We start from the raw sequence: 19509 nt of genomic DNA, 5'->3' as shown, positions 1-19509 counted from the left end.
CTCTCCAGGTGCCTTCAGCCCAGGCTTAAACGATGTGAGAAACATGTGTTTATGGAATCACGTCTGCCTACTTACAAAACAGTAGATCACAACAGAGAGGAGCAGACAAAAAACAACAGTGCTGTCCTCGGTAGAAGTGAAAGTTATTATTTCATAGGTCATTATGTTAAGTCATGTTATTTGATTGAAATCCCTAGTAACAAATAGCTGAGACCAGGGTTGCGGTCGATATCATATTGTTCCAGTTCAAGAATGGTTTGTTCCTAAACAATGTTCTTGGATGCGTCTAACAGTCTACAGATTAAATGTCCTGTGTTTCACAAGCACACGTTCCTGGAAGAACTGCTTCTCATGTGGAATTTTCATGGGAGGTGCATTCCTTGAGTTGCCCCTTTAGTTATTTCTGTCTAGATTCCAACCCAAATCTGAATTTTACATTTAATTATGTTTTTTATGCCCAGAGCTAAACGTTGACTTTTATAAGGCGGTTTAGAAGAATTAGTGGGCTTTGAAAAAACATTATTTTAAAGCAATACACAGGCATAAACATAAATTGAAAAGACTAAAAAGCTTTATATTTTATTTTCATTTAACATTTTGTGAATAAAATCTGTTTTGTCACAATGTCTGTTACAGTAAAACCTGACTTTACAGTACTATTTTACCTGACACACACACACTGAATTTGCAACCAGCCAATATGCTTTATTTATTGTTATAGGCTTTTGCGATTTCAGTTGACATTACAATATGAAGTACAGTATACAATTGTATACCTTTTTCTCTCACATCCAAATGAGCTCATAAATTGTTGTAAATAATCTTGTTCATAAATCTGAGAAATAATTGTTTTCATATCTCAACTGATAAGACAACCATCTTGTATGCACATAAACACTTTGTGTTATCATGATATTCAAAGTTCAAGTCATGTTGTAATTTATAAAGTATCATGTTTCAGCAATACAGTGTAAAAATTAGTAAAGAAACTAATAAAAACAAAACATAACAATCTACTGGACGACAAGCAATATAGGAAATACATAATAGACAGGAATCGCCACATATTGTTTGGATCAATGACCTATAACCCTCAATTTGTTAAAAGCAGTTTTGGATTTAGTAAAGCTGTCGATTACCTTTCTAACATATATACAGTGGCCATGGACTGAATAAACAATAGGCCTTGAAAAGATTGGATGAAGGTACACTTGAAAGACAGAAAGAGCTTTGTTTACTTCTGGGAGTGAATGAATGAGAGATGAAGGGCATTTCTCAATAACAACGTACTGTACATACTCTGCATGACTATCATAACCAGTCAAGTATTACAGCAATGAAACTCTTCCATCCCTGCCCTTCAGTCATTTCTAAGTCACCAGGCAAAAATCAGGTGACATCTTTCCATTCAGGGTCCTCAGCGACAGGTCTTTCTCTGTCTCAACACCATGATCGTAGACAGTCTGGCTTTGCTTTCTGTCTGGAGACGTAGGGGGTTCCTGGCACCCTATGGAGGAGGGGTGGGGGGGTGCAGGGCAGGGCAGGGCCCGTCTGTTCAGGTTCCAGGGGCCTGGTCCTACCCAGGCTCACACCCCAGTGACGTTGGCCCAGGATGGGAAAGTGTCCAGGTTGAACATAGCCCTGCCCCAGCTGTTGATGGCTAGTGTAATGCACAGAATCCCAATGATGTTCATGACCACCCCTGTCTTTGCCTGGGAGCGAAGGCAGGAAAGATGGGGTTAGCGGTTAGAAAACTCCTCTATTGTGTAGACTTGACCTGCCACGTCAACTCATGGCCTTCAATGTGTGAGGAGACTTTCATAGCGCAGGGAGATGTTGTGGAAGAAACTCAGTCAGACTTACCATGTCAGAAACCTTGAGGTAGCCAAAGGAAAAGACGATAGCGTTGGGCGGCGTTGCCACGGGGAGCATGAAGGCAAAGGAGGCACTGAGTGTACAGGGCACCATGACATACAGAGGGTTCATCCCAATGGACTGAGACTGGAAACACACAGACAATACAAACTGAGTTTGGTCCAAGGACGCGTCTCATGGCAACATGCTAGTCTGACTCTGCACCATAATCAGCTGACTCATAACTCATATCCACTGGGATTGTAATGCTACACCAAAAACCTTCATTAGGTAAGCGTAATTAAGATGTAATTCTACAGAATGGCATGTTTGGGGCGTTGCTCATGACACAAGCGAGGATGTAAAAAGTACCCTGGTAGCAGTAATGAAGGATTGGTACGACAACGTAATCTCAGGAATAGATTGCAAATATGAGCCTCGGAGGAATGGCTTGAAACACGCAGCACGGTGGTTTCTAGAACACTGGTTTATGGTCGGGACTATAATTACAGACTGTAGAAACACCATTCATTTTCTGCCTAATCGCACTGTCTGCTAAAACGACTTAAAAACAATCCTCTTTTTTTCCTCAGACGAGACGTGCGTGGTAGAAAAACACTGTTCAAGTTGGTCAGATGTTTCTTTTCTGCCCACCATCACGTCTCATTTGAAGCCAACACTCTTCTGTTTTACCACCCCCCTTGTTTGACCCTTTATAAATCCCTCCCTGAATACGTCTGTTTGGTGCATTCCCTCCCTGGCCAGCTCTGGTGCTCTCCGAGTGCTTGACAACTAGGCACAGTGATGTCATTCTTCAGTGAGGATGGACTGGGCACTAGAACAAGAGCTGAATTGGTTCAATTGAGTTGGTGATGTTTGGGGGGGGGGGGGGCAGTGGAGGAAGGGCCCCAGAGAAGGGGACCAAACAAACGAAGCCCAATTGGCTCACCGGGGCGAGGAACCAAACAACAGAATGTAGGCCGTCTGGCGGCTGGGAGTGGTTTTAGTTCTGGACCCCGATTGGAGGACCTTTTCAAAAGGGGCTTTCACGAGGAGATTGCCTGTATATAACCTCTATGGCTACGTAACCCTGCCTGCAGTCATGTAACAGCAGCCTGTGGAGCCTTACCATGGAGGCGAGGACGGGTAGGAAGAGGGTGGCAGTGGCCACATTACTGGTGCACTCTGTGAACGTGGCAATCAGTAGGCATAGAATGATAGCTATTGCCCATGGAGGGATAGTGTGCAGAGGAGTCATCTGATCACCCATCCACTTAGACAGCCCCGACACCTACAGACGAACACATGGATATTGAAATAAAACATGGCAAGTACGTTTTTAACATTCAATATGCCTAAACAGGTGTTAGGTTCAACAAGGCTGCATACAGTATAACATTTACATGTAGTCATTTAGCAGACGCTCTTATCCAGAGCGACTTACAGTAAGTACAGGGACATTCCCCCGAGGCAAGTAGGGTGAAGTGCATTTGGCACGGCTGGGAATTGAACCGTCAACCTTCTGATTGGTCGCCCGATTCCCTAACCGCTCAGCCATCTAAATAGATCCCTGGATGCTCACCTCACTCCCCTTGGCCAGGGCAAAACCTCCCCCCAGAAGAAGCACAATGCTCCATGGCAGCTTCTTCTGAGCCACCTTCCAGGTGAGCAGAGCAGGGGTGGGGCCGGCCGGTGGCCTGGGCTCTGTGGGGCCGGCAGGTCACACTGTTAACAGCTATGCTAGCTGGCCAACTAAATGTATGCGTTGCAGATTTTTTTTTTTTTTGTTTGGGAGGGCGTGTTTACCTATGTCGAAGCCCCGAGACCTCCAGAAGCAGAAGCGAGGGAGCCTGGAGGGCAGGACGAACAGGAGGACAGCGATGAAGACTGCTACGGTGGCATCCGACACAAACCTGGGTGGGGGGTTCCGGAAAATCGTCCGTTACAAAAAGGGTTCATCGAAGCAAAAATCTACTTCTGATTCTCTCGTCACATACAAAGAAAGCCTTTGTAAAGAGTGTGCTGTCGTGCAGACATCCTACGAGTCAAGATATGTGCGTACTCGGCTTCGGAGTTGAAGACGTTTGTGGCCCAGCCCGGCATGAAGCCTGGGTCTCTGGTGAACCACAGCAGCACCAGGAGGGAGAAGAGGCCCAGGACGCTGAGCTCCCCGAAGCACATGGGGCCCAGCTGACGGTACTGCTCACGGATCACGTTGTACGCGGCGATCTCCTTCTCAGTCTTCACCGACCCACAGCCCCAAGTCTTCCTGAAGCTGGAGAGGTACAGGGGGGGAGGGGGGGGGACAAAGGATCGACATGTGACATCCATGAGCCGGCTATGAAGGCCATCGTCCGGTATATGAAACTTCAGGACTCACTTGAAGCCCATGTAGACAAACTGCAGCCAGAGCCAAGCCAGGGTGAGCATGAACACCATGTTGGGGAAAGCGAATCCAAACCAGGACGCAAAATTGATGACGTCTCCGTTGTCAGGAAAGAGCCTGAGGGGACAAAAACATCAAACGTAGCATCGAAAAAAGAACGTCGGGTGAATGGGCACGCAGAAACCCCCACTGTATAGACATCAGGTCCAGACACTCACTGGTTCATCTGTCCCTTGAGCACCAGGTTAGGGCCAGTCCCAGTGAGGGTGGCAGTGCCCCCAATGCTGGCAGCGTAGCACACACACAGCGTCATGCCTTTACACATCTTCCGTCTCTCTGCCGCCTCTTTGCGCCGCGTCAACTCGGCGGACGCGTCCAGGAAGGTCACCACCACTGGCCACAGCACCAGCACATGAGGGGGAGGGACACTGAAGAGTTAGAATGGAGCTAGCGGCCACATGAGCTCTCTCTCTCTGCCTCTACATATATACTTTATATAAGCAATGTGTGATGAAATGGTCATTAAAGTACAGGAATACACAACCACAACAAAAACGAACTTTTATGGTGTGAGCGTTGAATGGCAAACGTATTTCAAGAGTATATTACAAAGTGTGACAAAAAGCTGAGTTTATTCCTCCTCTCAGTTTACCTGGTCCTTCTGGCAGCTTCTCTGGCTGTTTGCTCTCAGGGTTTATCTGTTCCGGCTGGTTCTGGTTCTGGTCCTGCTCCACAGTGCTGAGGATCTGAGGCATCTCTGCCTGGTCGTTGAGCTGCTTCAGCACTGCCTGCACGATGGGCACCATCATGGCTGTGGTGGCTGTGTTGCTGATCCACATGGACAGGAAGGCTGTCACCCCCATGAAGCCTAGCATCAGCCTGTACACACAGCAGGGTAGCAGACACCTACACGTTAGTCTCCAGACCAAGGACAGGATCTTAATCTAAACCTGGATGCTGTCGGTAACACAGTACAGTGAAGCGTAACCTGTTCACATGAAAAAATGGCAGAGAAACTGCTTGAATAACGGCATGTTGCCTATGGTTGTAAATGACTGTTTCGTTCAAAAAGGATCTTCATCCTGGATGCCTCGGATGTTACGTTGCTGTGAATTGTGCAGTACCAAACAGAGAAGGAGCCTTATTGTTCCAGAGCTGTGAACTCACAGGGCGGGACGCACCCCTACGAAGAGCAGCACTCGCAGGGCGATGCGCTTGTGCAGGTTCCAGTGTTCTACAGCCACTGCCACCATCAGACCCCCCACAAACAACATGTTGGTGTCCTTAAGGTACTGCATACACACCTGCAAAGCACACCGCAGACACAATACTCCCCGATTACCGTCTGTGATCATTCCACATATTTCTCATTTCAAGCAGATTTCAACCAATATTTGTCATACAACAAATTACATTCGCATTTATTCATTTTTTTTATTCATTCATTCATTCATTACTTAATTCTATGATTGATTTACTTGGAATCTCTGGTGTTAGACATATCCTTAGCTTCTAGACGCTTGCTTACGTCTTGTGATTTCATGACTCCAAACAGAGGGAAGAGGAGAGCTGGGAGTAAAGCAGTGACAGCCAGCGGCAAGGCCTCCGTGCACCAGAACACTGCCATGAGGATGATCACATAAGCACATCCTGCTTCCTGTGGAATAAACACACACACAGAGAGAGAGAGAGAGAGAGAGAGAGAGAGAGAGAGAGAGAGAGAGAGAGAGAGAGAGAGAAGATAAATATCATTTGATTTAAACACATGAAAGAAGCTCCTGTGACAGCTAGAGAGGATTGGTGCAATTTATCCATTACATAACTAAGATCAACTGATACGACTTTTAAGGTGATTGGGGTAAAAGATCAAGGTTTACAGGTTTTAAGTCACTTGTTTGTGATTTACTCTATCCTGGCCGCACACCCACATTGCTTACTATACTGATGCTAATCGTGCTTCAACAGCAAAGTCTATTCAATTATACTGTATTTAGTGCCATGGAAATCAAAGATTTTTCTGTTTGTGTTTGCATGTTGATAACTTTACACTAAAACGACACACGTGGCTTTGACCTAGTAGAACAAGTTGTGTGACTGACTTGACAGCTTACTGCTGCAGGTCTTGAATCAGTCATAAGTATTCAGTCTTTTTTATAATGTTCGATCCATATACATATGAACAACATTGGCTTAGAATAATAGCTTAACTTGGTACGGCCGCTCGGAATAGCGGGTTCATTCCCATGCACACTTTGGTTTCTCACGTGCTCTGCCCGGTCTACCGGCAAGCTTCAGCGCATCAACAGGTGCATTTGGACACAACTATAATCAACTCCTAGTAAATAGTTAGTTCGTATGAATTGTAAAGCATTTTAATTAGCACATGCTTTATTTTGTTAAAAAGTGTTATATAAATCGAAAGCTTTACGTACTAATTGACAGTAGCCCAATATAGTGTGCGAGAGGTTAGAAATAACATATCTCCTTTGCATGCACTTACCTTGGTCCCGATCACCAAAGGCAATGGAAGAAGGATTAACGGGGTGAAAAATATAACAATTTCATTCTTCTTAAACCGAAGCCCTTTCAAACATTCCATTCTTTGACTGAAGGGAATAGGAGGTGAAGGGACTGCACTGATGAAAGCATGCACTGAGAGAAAGAGAAGGCGAGAGAGAGAGAGAGAGAGAGAGAGAGAGAGAGAGAGAGAGAGAGAGAGAGAGAGAGAGAGAGAGAGAGAGAGAGAGAGACTGTTGCGCACAGTTAGTGGTGCGGCATGAAAGCTACTCTCAACATATTAACTTCTGTCATAATGAGAGGCTTGATCATGTACACAGAAGAATATACACTATTAAAAGTGAATATTTCGTTTGTTTGAGTCCATGTTCGTGCTCTTCCCACAACTTACAAGTTCTCACAAAGTAATTCAGTTCCCCGGGAAACCTTTTGTGTCTCTAAAATTGTTGTCTCAATGCTCGTTAGCTTGCTATCCAGTGTGTGGGGTTTCCACTTCGTTGCCCAGTCACATTTAAGCTCCATTGGAGGTGAGAACGACATGTCATTACAGTGAAAGTCAGCAATTTGGACAAGGTACAAAATGTTCTACCAAGTCAGGTTGCTAAATCACGAGCTTGCTTTTACATGCAATTGCCTATGAATGCAGTGAGCCTCGATGAAGACTACAGATGAGCGGTTCGCATTTCGCAAAAGGGGAATTTGACAATAAACTACATTTAGCAAAGAAACAAACACAAATTAAAAACCTAGGGCTAAGCCTATACTCCTGTGCCATGAGCAATGTCACATACGATCGACTGTCAATCCTAAAACGTATAATATCTTACAAAACATCAAAGAGCAAGGCATCCAAAGTTGAGGTGTTAGTTCAAAGATTTTGAGTTCGAAATAGTGACACCTCTCAATTAACACTTAGGACGGCATCATCAACATATGTAATTATTTATGCAGACTATATGAATACCTTAATATATGATATGTGATTACTACTGTACATTTAAGCATATTCAACCCATAGTGTAATATGTAGCCTAACTGCCTTCACGTAGACTTGACGAGAGCTACCATGCCGCCACCTGGTGGATTTAATTGAGATCTGCATCACGGTTCAACAACACAAATACTCAAGTTCTCGCGTGAGCACATGGATGAGGTTTTGTTTGCATTAAGAGTCACATGAGTTTTCTCATAGAACAACATGGCCCCTAGCATTGCAGAGAACAACACATAATCGGCTGATTGGTTCTTTGTGGGCTAGCGAGTAAACTGCAGTATCCTCCATAACGTACCTTCTTACTATGGGTGTGGACAAACAATATAGCTAATCCGGTTTTTGGAGTAGTCTGCTGAACTGGCTACAGTGTCATTTAAGCGCTGTTTGCTACTGAAGTGGAGGTACGTGACCAGCTAGCTAGCTAAGTCAAGCGACTGTTAGCACTAATTGATTAACATTAGCTTGTCATCAACTTAATATTAAACAATGTTATTAGCTACCAGACCGGTGGTGTGAACTCATTCCTAGCTAAACGAATGCACACTAGCTAGCAAGTGACGTTCTTGATAGCTAGTTTTGGTGGATTTAGACATTGCTCTACACTTTACAGAGTGACTTTAAAAGCTGATATCGCAACATGTCACGGGACCCTTATTTCTGTATCGTAATGCTGACTGAGAGACTTGAGGCTGGTCCGGAGTTGACAGCTAGTTAACTACTTTGCAAACAAGCCATCATGCGTTCTTATAGCCCACTTTATCACCATTGTCATTGTATTATCCCATCCGTACACATACTGTACATGTTTTACAATAACACATTGTTAATTAACTTTAGTTAGGGAGTCTTTGTGAGAAGCTTTGCATAAATAATAATTATTTATTGATTTTTAGCTTGACGCTTAATTAGATGTTTGACAGTCAGTTCCTTCATTTTTATAATGGGTGCAGCACTCAGCACGCTTGTGCCAGGTCGAGCATCGAGTTCATTTCCTTGAAAAGCTTCTGTGAAGCAATAGTCATGTGATGATGTACTGAGCATGGTCCAAGAAAAGACAAGCTTGTCGAACAAGAAGTCATGTGCATTCTATTAATTTTGTTTCTAGGAAGTGCACTTCCTTATTGCCTTACAAGAACGTTTTGCGGTTACAGTTTCAGTTCTTTTTTTCTTTTCTTTTTTCTTCAGCTTTCCAGATGTCAGTGCACCCTATCTCCATGGAACCGTCGTCTTTGGAGACACCAGAGCGGAGACAGTAGAGCAGAGGCAGTAGGGCCGTTGGTCACTCGTGTCAGGCGTAGCAGGAGCCATGGAGTGGCTTGTGACAGCAGTGGAGAGGGACCTGGGGGTGGACCGTCGGCAGCTGAGCCCAGGTCCCCGCCCTCAAGAGCTGGTGGCTTTTGTCTCCACGCGCTGGGTGGTGGGTCTCAGAGAGAGGAGAGTCACCCGATGCACTCGTGCAGAGAGCCTCAGTGAGGCGGAGCTCCGCACTTTCCTCCAGCGCTCCCAGGTGAAGCTGCCTCTTGGCTGGACACGAGTGTGCATTCACGGGCTGAGGAAAGGCAAGCTGGGCTACAGGATAACAAGAGAGCCATACACACACGGAGACCCAGCTTCCAACGACTCTTTCATGAAAACAATGCAAGAAGTGTCACAGCGTAATGTTAGGTATTAGACCGTTTTTATTCACCAGTTTACATTACAAACGTTGCTGCTTGATTTGAACACATTTTCTTACAATTTCCCACTGCAATACTCAATAATGGCAATGTGATCATGTTGGTACATTAAATAGCTATTTCCGTCTAACACAAATCATTTGTAATACTTGTGTCTTTACTCTCTCTGCAGGAACCTTTGGTGTGAGGCTCATTACAACCTGATGCAGCCATATGCAGGCGCCACAGACCAAATGCACACGGCAGCCATAGATTCCGTGCGCCAAGCCTTGCAAAAACTGTTCAGCTCCACATTTGTCTCCACCGACCGGATATCACCATCCCTCTCCCCTGCCAGAGAGAAAGAGAAAGACAACCTCTTCCCATCCAGCTCTTTCTCCACCTCCAAACGCCACTCAGACAATCTATGTCCTAATGTGCTCCCTGCCGAGTGCTTGCTGGAGTCAGCAGATATGCTCTATGTGATTCTACCCTACACCCAGTATTCACTCCATGACATAGTGTCCTACAGCCCAGCCAAGCTGGCCAACAGCCATGCGAAAGTGCTGTTCATCCTCTACCAGCTACTGATAGCCCTGCGAGCGTGTCAGGCTGCAGGCTTGTCCTGTGGAGATCTCTCCCTGCAGGACATCGCTGTGGATGAACAACTCTGTAGTCGCCTCAGGCTCAACCTGGCCCATTATGAAGAGCTTGGGGACAACAGAGAGGCGGACAGCTACGTTACTGGGGGACAAGCGCCAAACAGTATTCAGGTGAGAGAGAGTCCAGGTGTGGGAAGTGACAGGACGCTGTGCAGTGATTGCTCCAATGAGCTCACGTCCCTTGTTATGGACTGGGTCCATGGTCGGGTGGGCAACTTTCGTTACCTGATGGAGCTGAACAGGTTAGCTGGAAGGCGGGAAGGAGACCCCAATTACCACCCTGTTCTGCCTTGGGTGGTGGACTTCACTGTGCCATTCGGGAAGTTCCGGGACCTCAAAAGGTCAAAGTTCAGGCTGAATAAAGGAGACAAGCAGCTGGACTTCACCTATGAGATGACTAAAGAGGCTCTGGCTGCAGCAGGGGCTCACGGAGGGGCGGCTGGGGGTGTTATAGGGGACCTGGGTGGGTCTGTAGGCACTGGGGCAGCCGGGCTCTCCGACCACCTCCACGTGCCACACCACATCTCAGACGTGCTGTCAGACATCACCTACTACGTCTACAAGGCCCGCCAGACGCCCAAGTCGGTTTTGTGCAGCCATGTGAGGTCACAGTGGGAGCCTAATGAATACCCAGCCAGCATGGAACGCATCCAGAGTTGGACTCCGGATGAATGCATTCCGGAGTTTTACACCGATCCCTCGATATTCCGCTCCATCCACCCAGATATGCCTGGCCTGGATGTGCCCCCCTGGTGCAAGTCATGTGAGGAGTTTGTCGAGATTCACAGACGTCTCCTGGAGAGCAGAGATGTGTCCCAGCATCTCCACCACTGGATAGATCTCACTTTCGGCTACAAGCTGTCAGGCAAAGAGGCAGTCAAGGCCAAGAACGTCTGCTTGCACTTGGTGGACAACCACACCCACCTCACAAGCTATGGTGTGGTGCAATTGTTTGACCAGCCTCACCCGCCTCGCCTCGCACTTTACTCCCCCCCAGAGCCCCCTCTCCTGGGCTTAGCTGCTCTCAATGTGCCTTCTCTACAAATCCCTTTGTTCAGCGCCATGGCGGATGCCGTGGACGGGATGGTCCCAGAGGCTACAGGCTGTGAGTCCAGTGGCTGGACGATGGTGGACCGCGACGACGACCTTGAACAAGGTATGGAAGCTCTGGACTCCTTGGCCTCCACTGGCGCCTCAGTCACGGCGTCCTGCTCAACCCCACTGCCCCACGTCACCACAGCTGGGGGCAAGACAGGAGGGGAGCATTTGGTGTCCCAGTCCCCCAGCTCCTACCCCACCGAGGGCTTGGGAGGTGCCACGAACCCCCTGGGCCCTGGCCTCCGTAGTGCGAAGCTACAGCTAGGGGCCAACAAGAAGAACGGGGAGGGCTTTGTGGGAGGCGCCAACCTGGAGGATTTCAAGATCACCCTGCCTGAAGGGTTCAGCCCATTACAACCCCTGGAAGAGCTGGAAAAACTCAACAACTTCCTGGTCAAGAGTCTGCACACCCAGGTGTGGCAACCGGCAGAGTCCAGGAAAGGGGCGGACCGGAGGAACGCTGCGGAGTCTCTGCCCTCTCTCACGGCCCTCTACCAGCGGGACATGCAGGCCCTGGGTGTCCTCATGGCGGAGATATTCTACTCGGCGAAGCTGCGAAGTGTGAAACCAGGCGCTCCGCTGATGGAGCGTTTCCATGCCGTCATGAAGCTGTGCTCTGGAAGCCTGCGGGAAGTGCCTCTGCCTCTGCACCACGCTCTGGAGACCCTGCTGCTTCTGCGGAAACACCCCCTTAAAACCCACCCAGAGAAGCCTTGCCCTCGTCCACTCCTCTTCAAATATGACCCCATCTACGAGGGTCTCCCTCCCCCAAACCCCTCCCAGCTGCTGAGCCCCTTTCTCTCCCCTCTGCCCTTTCCCGCCTATTTCCCAGCCCTCCATGGGTTCATCTTCTCCTACCACACCAAGATGGAGACCACCTGCAACCTGCAAGGCCGGGACGTGGTCTTCCACCTGTGGCAGCAGCTGGAGACTCTGTTACAAGGGAACGTCACGGCAGAAGGCCTTGAGATCCTCCTCCCGTTTGTCCTCACCCTCATGTTGGAGGAGTCCACTGCCGTGTATGCCGCCTGGTACCTCTTTGAGCCCATCTCCAGAGTGCTGGGGCCCAGGAACGCTGCTAAGTACCTCCTGAAGCCCCTGGTGAGCGTGTACGAGAACCCGCACTGCCTCCGAGGCCGTTTCTACCTCTACACGGACTGCTTCGTCCTGCAGCTGATCGTGAGGCTCGGCCTGCAGGCCTTCCTGTCCAACCTCCTGCCACATGTGCTCCAGGTCATCACTGGCTTCGAGAGCTGCACCTCAGGCTCCGGGCCCCAATGGGAGGCCTGCAAAGGCCTGAGGGGTGGTGCGTGTGACCTGGAGGAGGAGGAGGAGGACTACCAGCTGGGGGAGGGGGGCTCCTCCTCTGGGTCTGTCAGCGGGAAGGTGGGTGGGGCCAGTGGAGGAGGAGGCGGAGTTGGCGGCGTGGGGGACCCTGGGCTGGTGGACTACTCCTCGGGGATCAGCCTCAACGACCAGGTGTTCCTCTCGGAGGGCGAGGACTTCCAGAACGGATTCTACGTCAACAACGGCGGGGGAGGAGCTGGCGCTGGGGGGGCCAAACAGCAGAGCCAGGGTTCCACGAGCAAGGAGCCGGACCAGGAGTCTGTGAGCGTGGGGAAACTGAGCGACAAGAGCAGTGCCAGCGAAGTCTCCCTGGGCGACGGAGACTCGACGCGGGACAGAGCCAGCCTGAAGTCTGGCGACAGCAGCACAGACCTGAAGCAGACCAGCGAGGGGGAGGAGGGAGGGGAGCTGGAGGAGGACACGGAGACTGTAGAGGGTAAGGAGGGGGGATCTATGGAGCATGTGCCCAGCCTGGAGCTCACCCTGTCTGGGTGCACCGAGACGTCGGGCGCCACCCTGGAGGGGGAGTTTGCAAACGGGCTGGAGCTGGGGGAGACCGAGAAGGGGATGGTTGGAGAAGAAGAAGAAGAGGAGGAGAATGACCCGTCGGAGGACTCTGAGGAGAAAGAGCACAAGATTCTTCTAGGTGAGCCGCCCCAAACCCATGTATCACACACACTGCATGTCACATCTGTGTCGTCCGCTGTCTTCAGTAGTGTGCTTGTTTTTCTGTCCCAGACACAGTCTGTAAAACAGTAAGGTGGCTGTCTGCCAAGCTTGGACCTACGGTGACCTCTCGATATGTGGCCCGGAATCTGCTGAGGCTTCTCACCACATGCTACGTTGGTGAGTAACCAAATGCCATTAGGCGTCGTCATCAGTGATTCTACATACAGGGCTCGAAATAAACATTGTCCCGTCGACGATGTAAAAGATGTCTGGGACAGTTCAACACAGACTTTGGGACGACTGCTGGACAATAGACCGTAACAGTATAAAATGCAGTTTGGGATGGTTCATTTTGCACTTTGGGACGGTACTGGGACAGTGAGGGGGGAAAAAAGTAAATCACTAAGCCCTATGTCAAATAACAGTTTTTTTCCCTTGTGTAACCCTGTGTCTCATTCCTTCCCTTTTGAGGCCCGGATAAGCACAAGTTTGTGGCCCCTGTGTCAGAGGAGAGCACCCTGGAGGGTGTTGGGATGGGCAGTGTGTATGAGAAGAAGCCTGTGGTAGGGGACCAGACCGCAGGGCCAGTCCTGGACTGTCTGCTTTACATCGCCCATCTGTATGGAGAGCCTGTGTTGACCTACCAGTACCTGCCCTACATTGGCTACCTGGTACGACTTTTGTTCTTTTAGCTTTCATTTGCCTGGTCACCCAACTTATTAAGGATCGGCTTTTAGCGAGTCACTTGCAATGCTACATATTGATTTTGGAGTGTGGTTTTCTGGTCGGGTACTGTGTGACAGTGTCTAGCGGGCGTGTCTAGCGGGCGTGTCTAGCGGGCCTGTCTAGTGGGCGTGTCTAGTGGGCGTGTCTAGTGGGCGTGTCTAGTGGGCGTGTCTAGCGGGCGTGTCTAGCGGGCGTGTCTAGTGGGAGTGTCCTTCACTCCTGTGCTCCTCCTCAGGTGGCGCCGCCCTCGTCGTGCCGTTTGAACACCAGGAAGGAGGCGGGGCTTCTGGGGGCCGTGGTGCTGACTCAGAAGATCACCGTCTTCCTGTCGGACACCACCCTCATGGACATGCTGATGAAGATCAACCAGGAAGTGCTCCTGCCCCTACTGGACCTGCTGACCTCTCCAAGGATGGGGTAAACACAGGCGCACACGTCAAACGCAATTATGTCATTTGACATGATGGATATTGAGGTTTTTTTTATGGGTTCCACTTTGAGGCTTGCTTGTGCTCCCTCTCGTTTGCTCAGGTTCCCCAGTGGAGTGCAGACGCGTTCTGTTGTGTGTCTGAAGACCCTGAGCCTCATGGCTCTCATCTGTCTGCGCATCGGCAGGGAGATGGTGCAGCAGCATATGGGTGACACCCTGCGCAGGTTCTTCAATGTCTTCTCCCTGCTCAACTGCCTGGAGTCACAGGTAACACACACACACACACACTCTGAGGAAGGACTGCCCTTTGTCTGCACAGCTGCAATCTTAAACATGCACCTCTCGTTGATGTCCATCTCTGCAGCTGGAAAGCGCCCCCCGCAGGGAGGTGGGAGAGTGCACCATGGTGGATGTGTGTACGCCCGATGGGTCAGAGGTCACGTGTGAGCTGGGAGTTCTGAAGGAGCTGCAAGCAGTGTTCAACCATGAGATGGCCCACGCCTCCTTCATCCCCTTCTACTGCCTCATAGGTGAGACTAACACACACACACACACACACACAGCCACACCCAAGTCAACAGTTCAGAGAATCTGAAACAAAAGTGCCAAGCTTAATGTTCTGTGTCTCTTCAAGGTGATGCAGCGATCCATAAGCTGGTGCCCAACCATGATCTCGTCTGGCAGTTGGCCCAGTCATACCTAGCAGGAATCAGCCCAGGGAGCCCAGACGCCCACCCTACTGCAGGGCCCACGTCAGAGGTGCCCCCCTCCTCCTCAATGGGCCTCTCCCCTGGCCTGGGCAGGCATGTAGGCCGCAGCCCCTTCCCCGCCCCCGCTACCACCTCCACCCCCCTGCCCTCAGATTCCCTCCCAGAGTCGGGCACCTTTGGAAGCCACCTGGTGGGCAACCGCATCCAAGTGGCCCGGGACCCAGAGCTGGGGTCCAGCCCCAGCCTGGGCCCCATGGACACCTGGGGTCGCCCCAGTCACGCCGGGCCCGTCATCACCGCCGCCTCCACCTTCACCACTCCATCCGCCGGGCCCTCGTTCACCTTCTCGTCCTCGTCCTGGGTGATGGGCCCCACCCCGGAGGACAGCGCTCTGAAGCAGGAGCTCCCCAGGAGCGGGCGCTCCCTGCAGGGGAACTGGCTGGCCTACTGGCAGTATGAGATCGGCATCAACCAGCAGGACCCGCACTTCCACTTCCACCAGATCCGCCTGCAGAGCTTCCTGGGCCACACGGGCACCGCCAAGTGTCTGGCCCCGCTGGCGGGCGAAGACTACTTCCTGTCCGGCAGCAAAGACAAGACGGTGAGGCTGTGGCCGCTGTATAACCACGGCGACGGGACGCGGGAGGTGGAGTCCCGGATGACGTATGCCGAGCACAAGAAGTCGGTGTTCTACGTGGGCCAGCTGGAGGCGCTGCAGGAGGTGGTCAGCTGTGACGGCACCATCCACCTCTGGGACCAGTTCACAGGTGAGGGTGGAGGACACGACCTCGCCTCAATTACTGACGGCCCTCACACACGATACTGCATATGTTTTGATTCTAAATTGTAATTTTTGGGGATCGATGGACGATAAATGTCTCCCTGTGTGTCGGTCCAGGTAAGCAGATCCGCTCCTACGAGGCCCTAGATGGGAAGAACCCCATCACGGCTGTGACCACCATGCCGGCGCCTCACTGCAGCGTGGTGTTTGGCAGTGCCGACTCTGTCCTCCGCTTCATCGACCCCCGCAAACCCGGCCTGCAGGTAGGAACTCTCTCCTTTTGGCTTTGCCATTCGGTTTCAGTCATCCGTCGGCGCCCAGAGTGTAACCCGCGGCCCTCTCCCCCCCCACCCCCCCAGCATGAGTTCCGTCTGGCCTACAACAACGTGAGCGCAGGGCTGATCCGCTACCTGGCCGTGAGCCCTGGAGGACGCACCGTGGCGGCAGGCTTCTCCTCTGGCTTCATCGTCCTGCTGGACGCCCGCACAGGCCTGGTCCTGAGGGGCTGGCCCGCACACGAAGGGGACATCCTGCACATGAAGGTCTGCCTGCGGAGGCTCCCTCCTGCCACTGGGGGGCGCCCTCTGAACACGCGCACTCGGGCACTGTCTTTTAATCCCTGCTTGGTTTTAAAGAAACAAATGATGTATTATGAGGGGAAAACCATTTCGCTTTTTCAAAAACATGGATTGTGTCACCGGGGTAAATTCCATTATCTTTACATTGTTGGAAAACATGACCCAATTATTCAGTCTGATTGGTTTATTCATTACAGCATGCTGGTATGATTGGTTTCTGTTCAATATAGTACGTTTTACAATGAGTGGCTGTTGTTTTATGATTAGTCCTTTCCTGTGCGGTACTTGTATGATCAGAGGCTACAGAGACTGAACCATGTCACACAGGGAGAGCTGCTCCAGCTTATACTCCCAGCACAAATGATGTGACATGACACATCATTTAAGTGTGTTGGACTTCTCGTGATTGTGTTGCAGTTCCACAGGGCATACATGACTCAAGGTCTTGACTCAAGCTCCCGGAATGTTCACCAGTCGGGGGATAAACAACTGTTTTTATTTTGACATTCTAATGATTGGTGGCGAAGGCCTTTTTTTGTTTTCCCATGAGGAGGGGGTAGTGGGGCCTACCCAGTAGGTTTGCTCAGAAGCAGTCAACAAAACACTAGAGCTAAGTAAACTTTGCTTAACCCCCAATAGTGGGGTCAAGGATTGCCTCTCTGACTTTGAAGGTACAGGTTTAGGCAAATATGGACATGAGTTACTCATTAGAAAGACCTCAGTGTTTCCCACTGGTCCTCATACGGTCCAGACACCCCCTCACCATCCTGTAGATTTATCAGTGCAACTTTGGGCGGGAAGTCTTTTACACTTGATCAAACCAGACTTGATGGTGCAAAGTCTAAAAACAAATATGAAATCAAATGTGACTGAAAATGAAAAGAAGGATGTGGGCTTGCTGGAAACCAGATGAAGCTTAGCTGAGTGGGATTGTCTCTCTCTGCGAGTGCGCAAAAATCACTCTGTGATCTCTGACTGTGTGACTCGTTGGTCTACTTTTGCAGGCTGCTGAAGGCAACCTGGTGGTCAGCTCGTCCACGGACCACACTCTGACCGTGTGGAAGGACCTGGAGCACAAGCCCCTGCACCTGTACAAGTCCCCCTCAGACCCCATCCACGCCTTCGACCTCTACGGCCCAGAGATAGTGGCAGGCACCGTGGCCAACAGGATAGGGGTGTACTCCATGATGGACGTCTCTGCCAGCCCTGCCAGCAGCACCAAGCTGAGCTCCGAGAACTTCCGTGGCACCCTCACCAGCCTGGCAGTCCTGCCCACCAAGAGGCTTCTGCTCCTGGGCTCAGAGAACGGAGCCATCAGGCTGTTAGCTTAAGCTAAGCTGGACGGCCTGGAGCTGACATGTCCGGCGTCCAGTCCTAAAGGACACAGCTCTTCCCTGAGTGGGATAGAGAGGATTCACTGATGAGGCAACAGTTAGTCCCTCTGAACCGCTTTTTATCGTGGAGGTGGAAGCACATAGGCAGTAGTTGTGTAAGCGCTGTCCTAACAGGACTTTGCACTTCCAGTGGTAGTAAATGACCAAATTTGATGTTTTTTCCCCTCATCTCCAATGACTCATTGGTTGATTTTGGTACAAAAAGGAGAAAAGGAAACACCATCCATATGGATCTTTTATGCTTTTTGCCTGTCAACGGTGATAATGACTACTATCCGTAATTAGGTAAATGATTGAATTCAAAATAATGGTTCAGAGACACAGCTCAGGAAGGTGGAACCAAACATGGTTCTGATGTAGAGTTTACACTTTCCAAACAGATACATACCAACACCAAAAAATGATGCCCCCCCCCTCCTCCCGTCTTTACATTACACAATACATCAGATGCACTGATTAACTATGCAGTATTTGTTGATGAAATTGTTTTTAAATTTGTCTATTAGCCATATGTTTTTCTAAAGAATTAGATTGTTCTCTCACTTTAAGAATGAATGAATCATGACCAATAAAACAACGCTAGGCCGTTTCCCTCCTGCGGTTGTGGGGAATCATCTCCATGACAACATGCATTGTATGGCCCCCCCCCTGGGTGAGGGGGAAACTCACGCTTGTGATTGGTCAGCATGTTGCTGCTAGGTGCCAAGGTCAATTGTAGTTGCTTAGCCTACTGCTACTAAAGAACCATGGGCATTACTTGTAGCACTTCAATTCCGATGTTCATATTAGTTTTATGTTTTTACCATGAATTGTTTGCTTAAGATCCACTTGAAGCTCTGAATGTGCTAAATACCATTAATGTTAATGATGTCTATATAAATATTGAAATTGATTTATTACATTGATTTGATTAATGTACAGCTACATGTTGACTGTTACATATCCCCCAGGCCCTATAACCTTGCATTGCAGCACTCAATGCCAAGACACAATATACTTTTGTATGGAAAAGAATATACTTTTCATTTAATCATATGATGGCAAATTATGTTGCAGTAGTGCAACATAAATCAGTGGTTACCAAAAGACATTCTTATATTTATGAATTAGTTCCTGATTTATATAATGTTGATACATATTGACAGATATTTCTTGGTATCTTATTTTGCAGTCTGGATGTTAGAAAGAACATGATATATTAGCTAATACATGATAACGACTATTAGAAAATATGTATAATTCTTTAGAAAATATGTATTCATACTTATTATTTGCCACTAGTCCATTCTGGGCTGTAAAATAAAGCCTAATCCATATGATGTTTTATCTTGTTAGTATTGTACTTGTGTTTTCTCCATACCATAATGCCTGTTGCCAAGGTTTAATGCTCATTCTTTACTACCCACTTAACTGTGACATGTTTATTTAAGTCTTTTTCAGCCTAGATTCTTTTTTGAAAAATGTCAACCTCGACTCATTCATCTAATGTGTTTTCACAAGTCTTATTCCAATTTTCTAATGTTTTATGTGACTTTTGTATATATCCTTGAGCATTCAAAAAAAAGCATTTCAATTGAGATTAAATGACATCTTGATAATCAGAAATGGTCCACACCATGTGTATTTCAACATTTAATTGAGAGTAATACACAAATAAATTGCTTATTTTATTTATTAACAGGTTTAATAAAATATTACCCAGAACCTA

The 19509-nt window shown here is 49.0% G+C and overlaps 2 protein-coding genes across 2 annotated transcripts; one reads left to right on the top strand and one right to left on the bottom strand.

Moving 5' to 3' along the window:
- Positions 1-669: 669 nt before the first annotated feature.
- Positions 670-6866, bottom strand: slc13a5b (solute carrier family 13 member 5b). The gene is made up of 12 exons (XM_084674048.1): positions 6741-6866; positions 5769-5897; positions 5408-5544; positions 4893-5119; positions 4459-4633; positions 4235-4357; positions 3917-4129; positions 3661-3767; positions 3437-3558; positions 2984-3145; positions 1864-2001; positions 670-1712 (listed from the first exon to the last, which is right to left on the bottom strand). The coding sequence occupies exons 1-12, from the start codon at positions 6837-6839 to the stop codon at positions 1587-1589; spliced, it is 1758 nt and encodes a 585-aa protein (XP_084530174.1). The 5' UTR covers positions 6840-6866; the 3' UTR covers positions 670-1586.
- Positions 6867-7953: 1087 nt separating this feature from the next.
- On the top strand, positions 7954-19505 carry wdr81 (WD repeat domain 81). The gene is made up of 12 exons (XM_084673861.1): positions 7954-8152; positions 8937-9416; positions 9600-13159; positions 13252-13359; positions 13654-13853; positions 14144-14325; positions 14440-14605; positions 14703-14868; positions 14973-15815; positions 15947-16092; positions 16189-16371; positions 17412-19505. Exons 2-12 carry the CDS (start codon positions 9058-9060, stop codon positions 17736-17738), a joined length of 6240 nt encoding a protein of 2079 aa, XP_084529987.1. The 5' UTR covers positions 7954-8152; positions 8937-9057; the 3' UTR covers positions 17739-19505.
- The last annotated feature ends 4 nt before the right edge of the window (positions 19506-19509 follow it).

Source organism: Hypomesus nipponensis, chromosome 15 (assembly GCF_054491055.1).
Source record: "Hypomesus nipponensis isolate SF chromosome 15, ASM5449105v1, whole genome shotgun sequence".
In the NCBI taxonomy this organism is placed as follows: domain Eukaryota; kingdom Metazoa; phylum Chordata; class Actinopteri; order Osmeriformes; family Osmeridae; genus Hypomesus; species Hypomesus nipponensis.
This window is presented reverse-complemented; position numbering and strand designations above follow the sequence as displayed.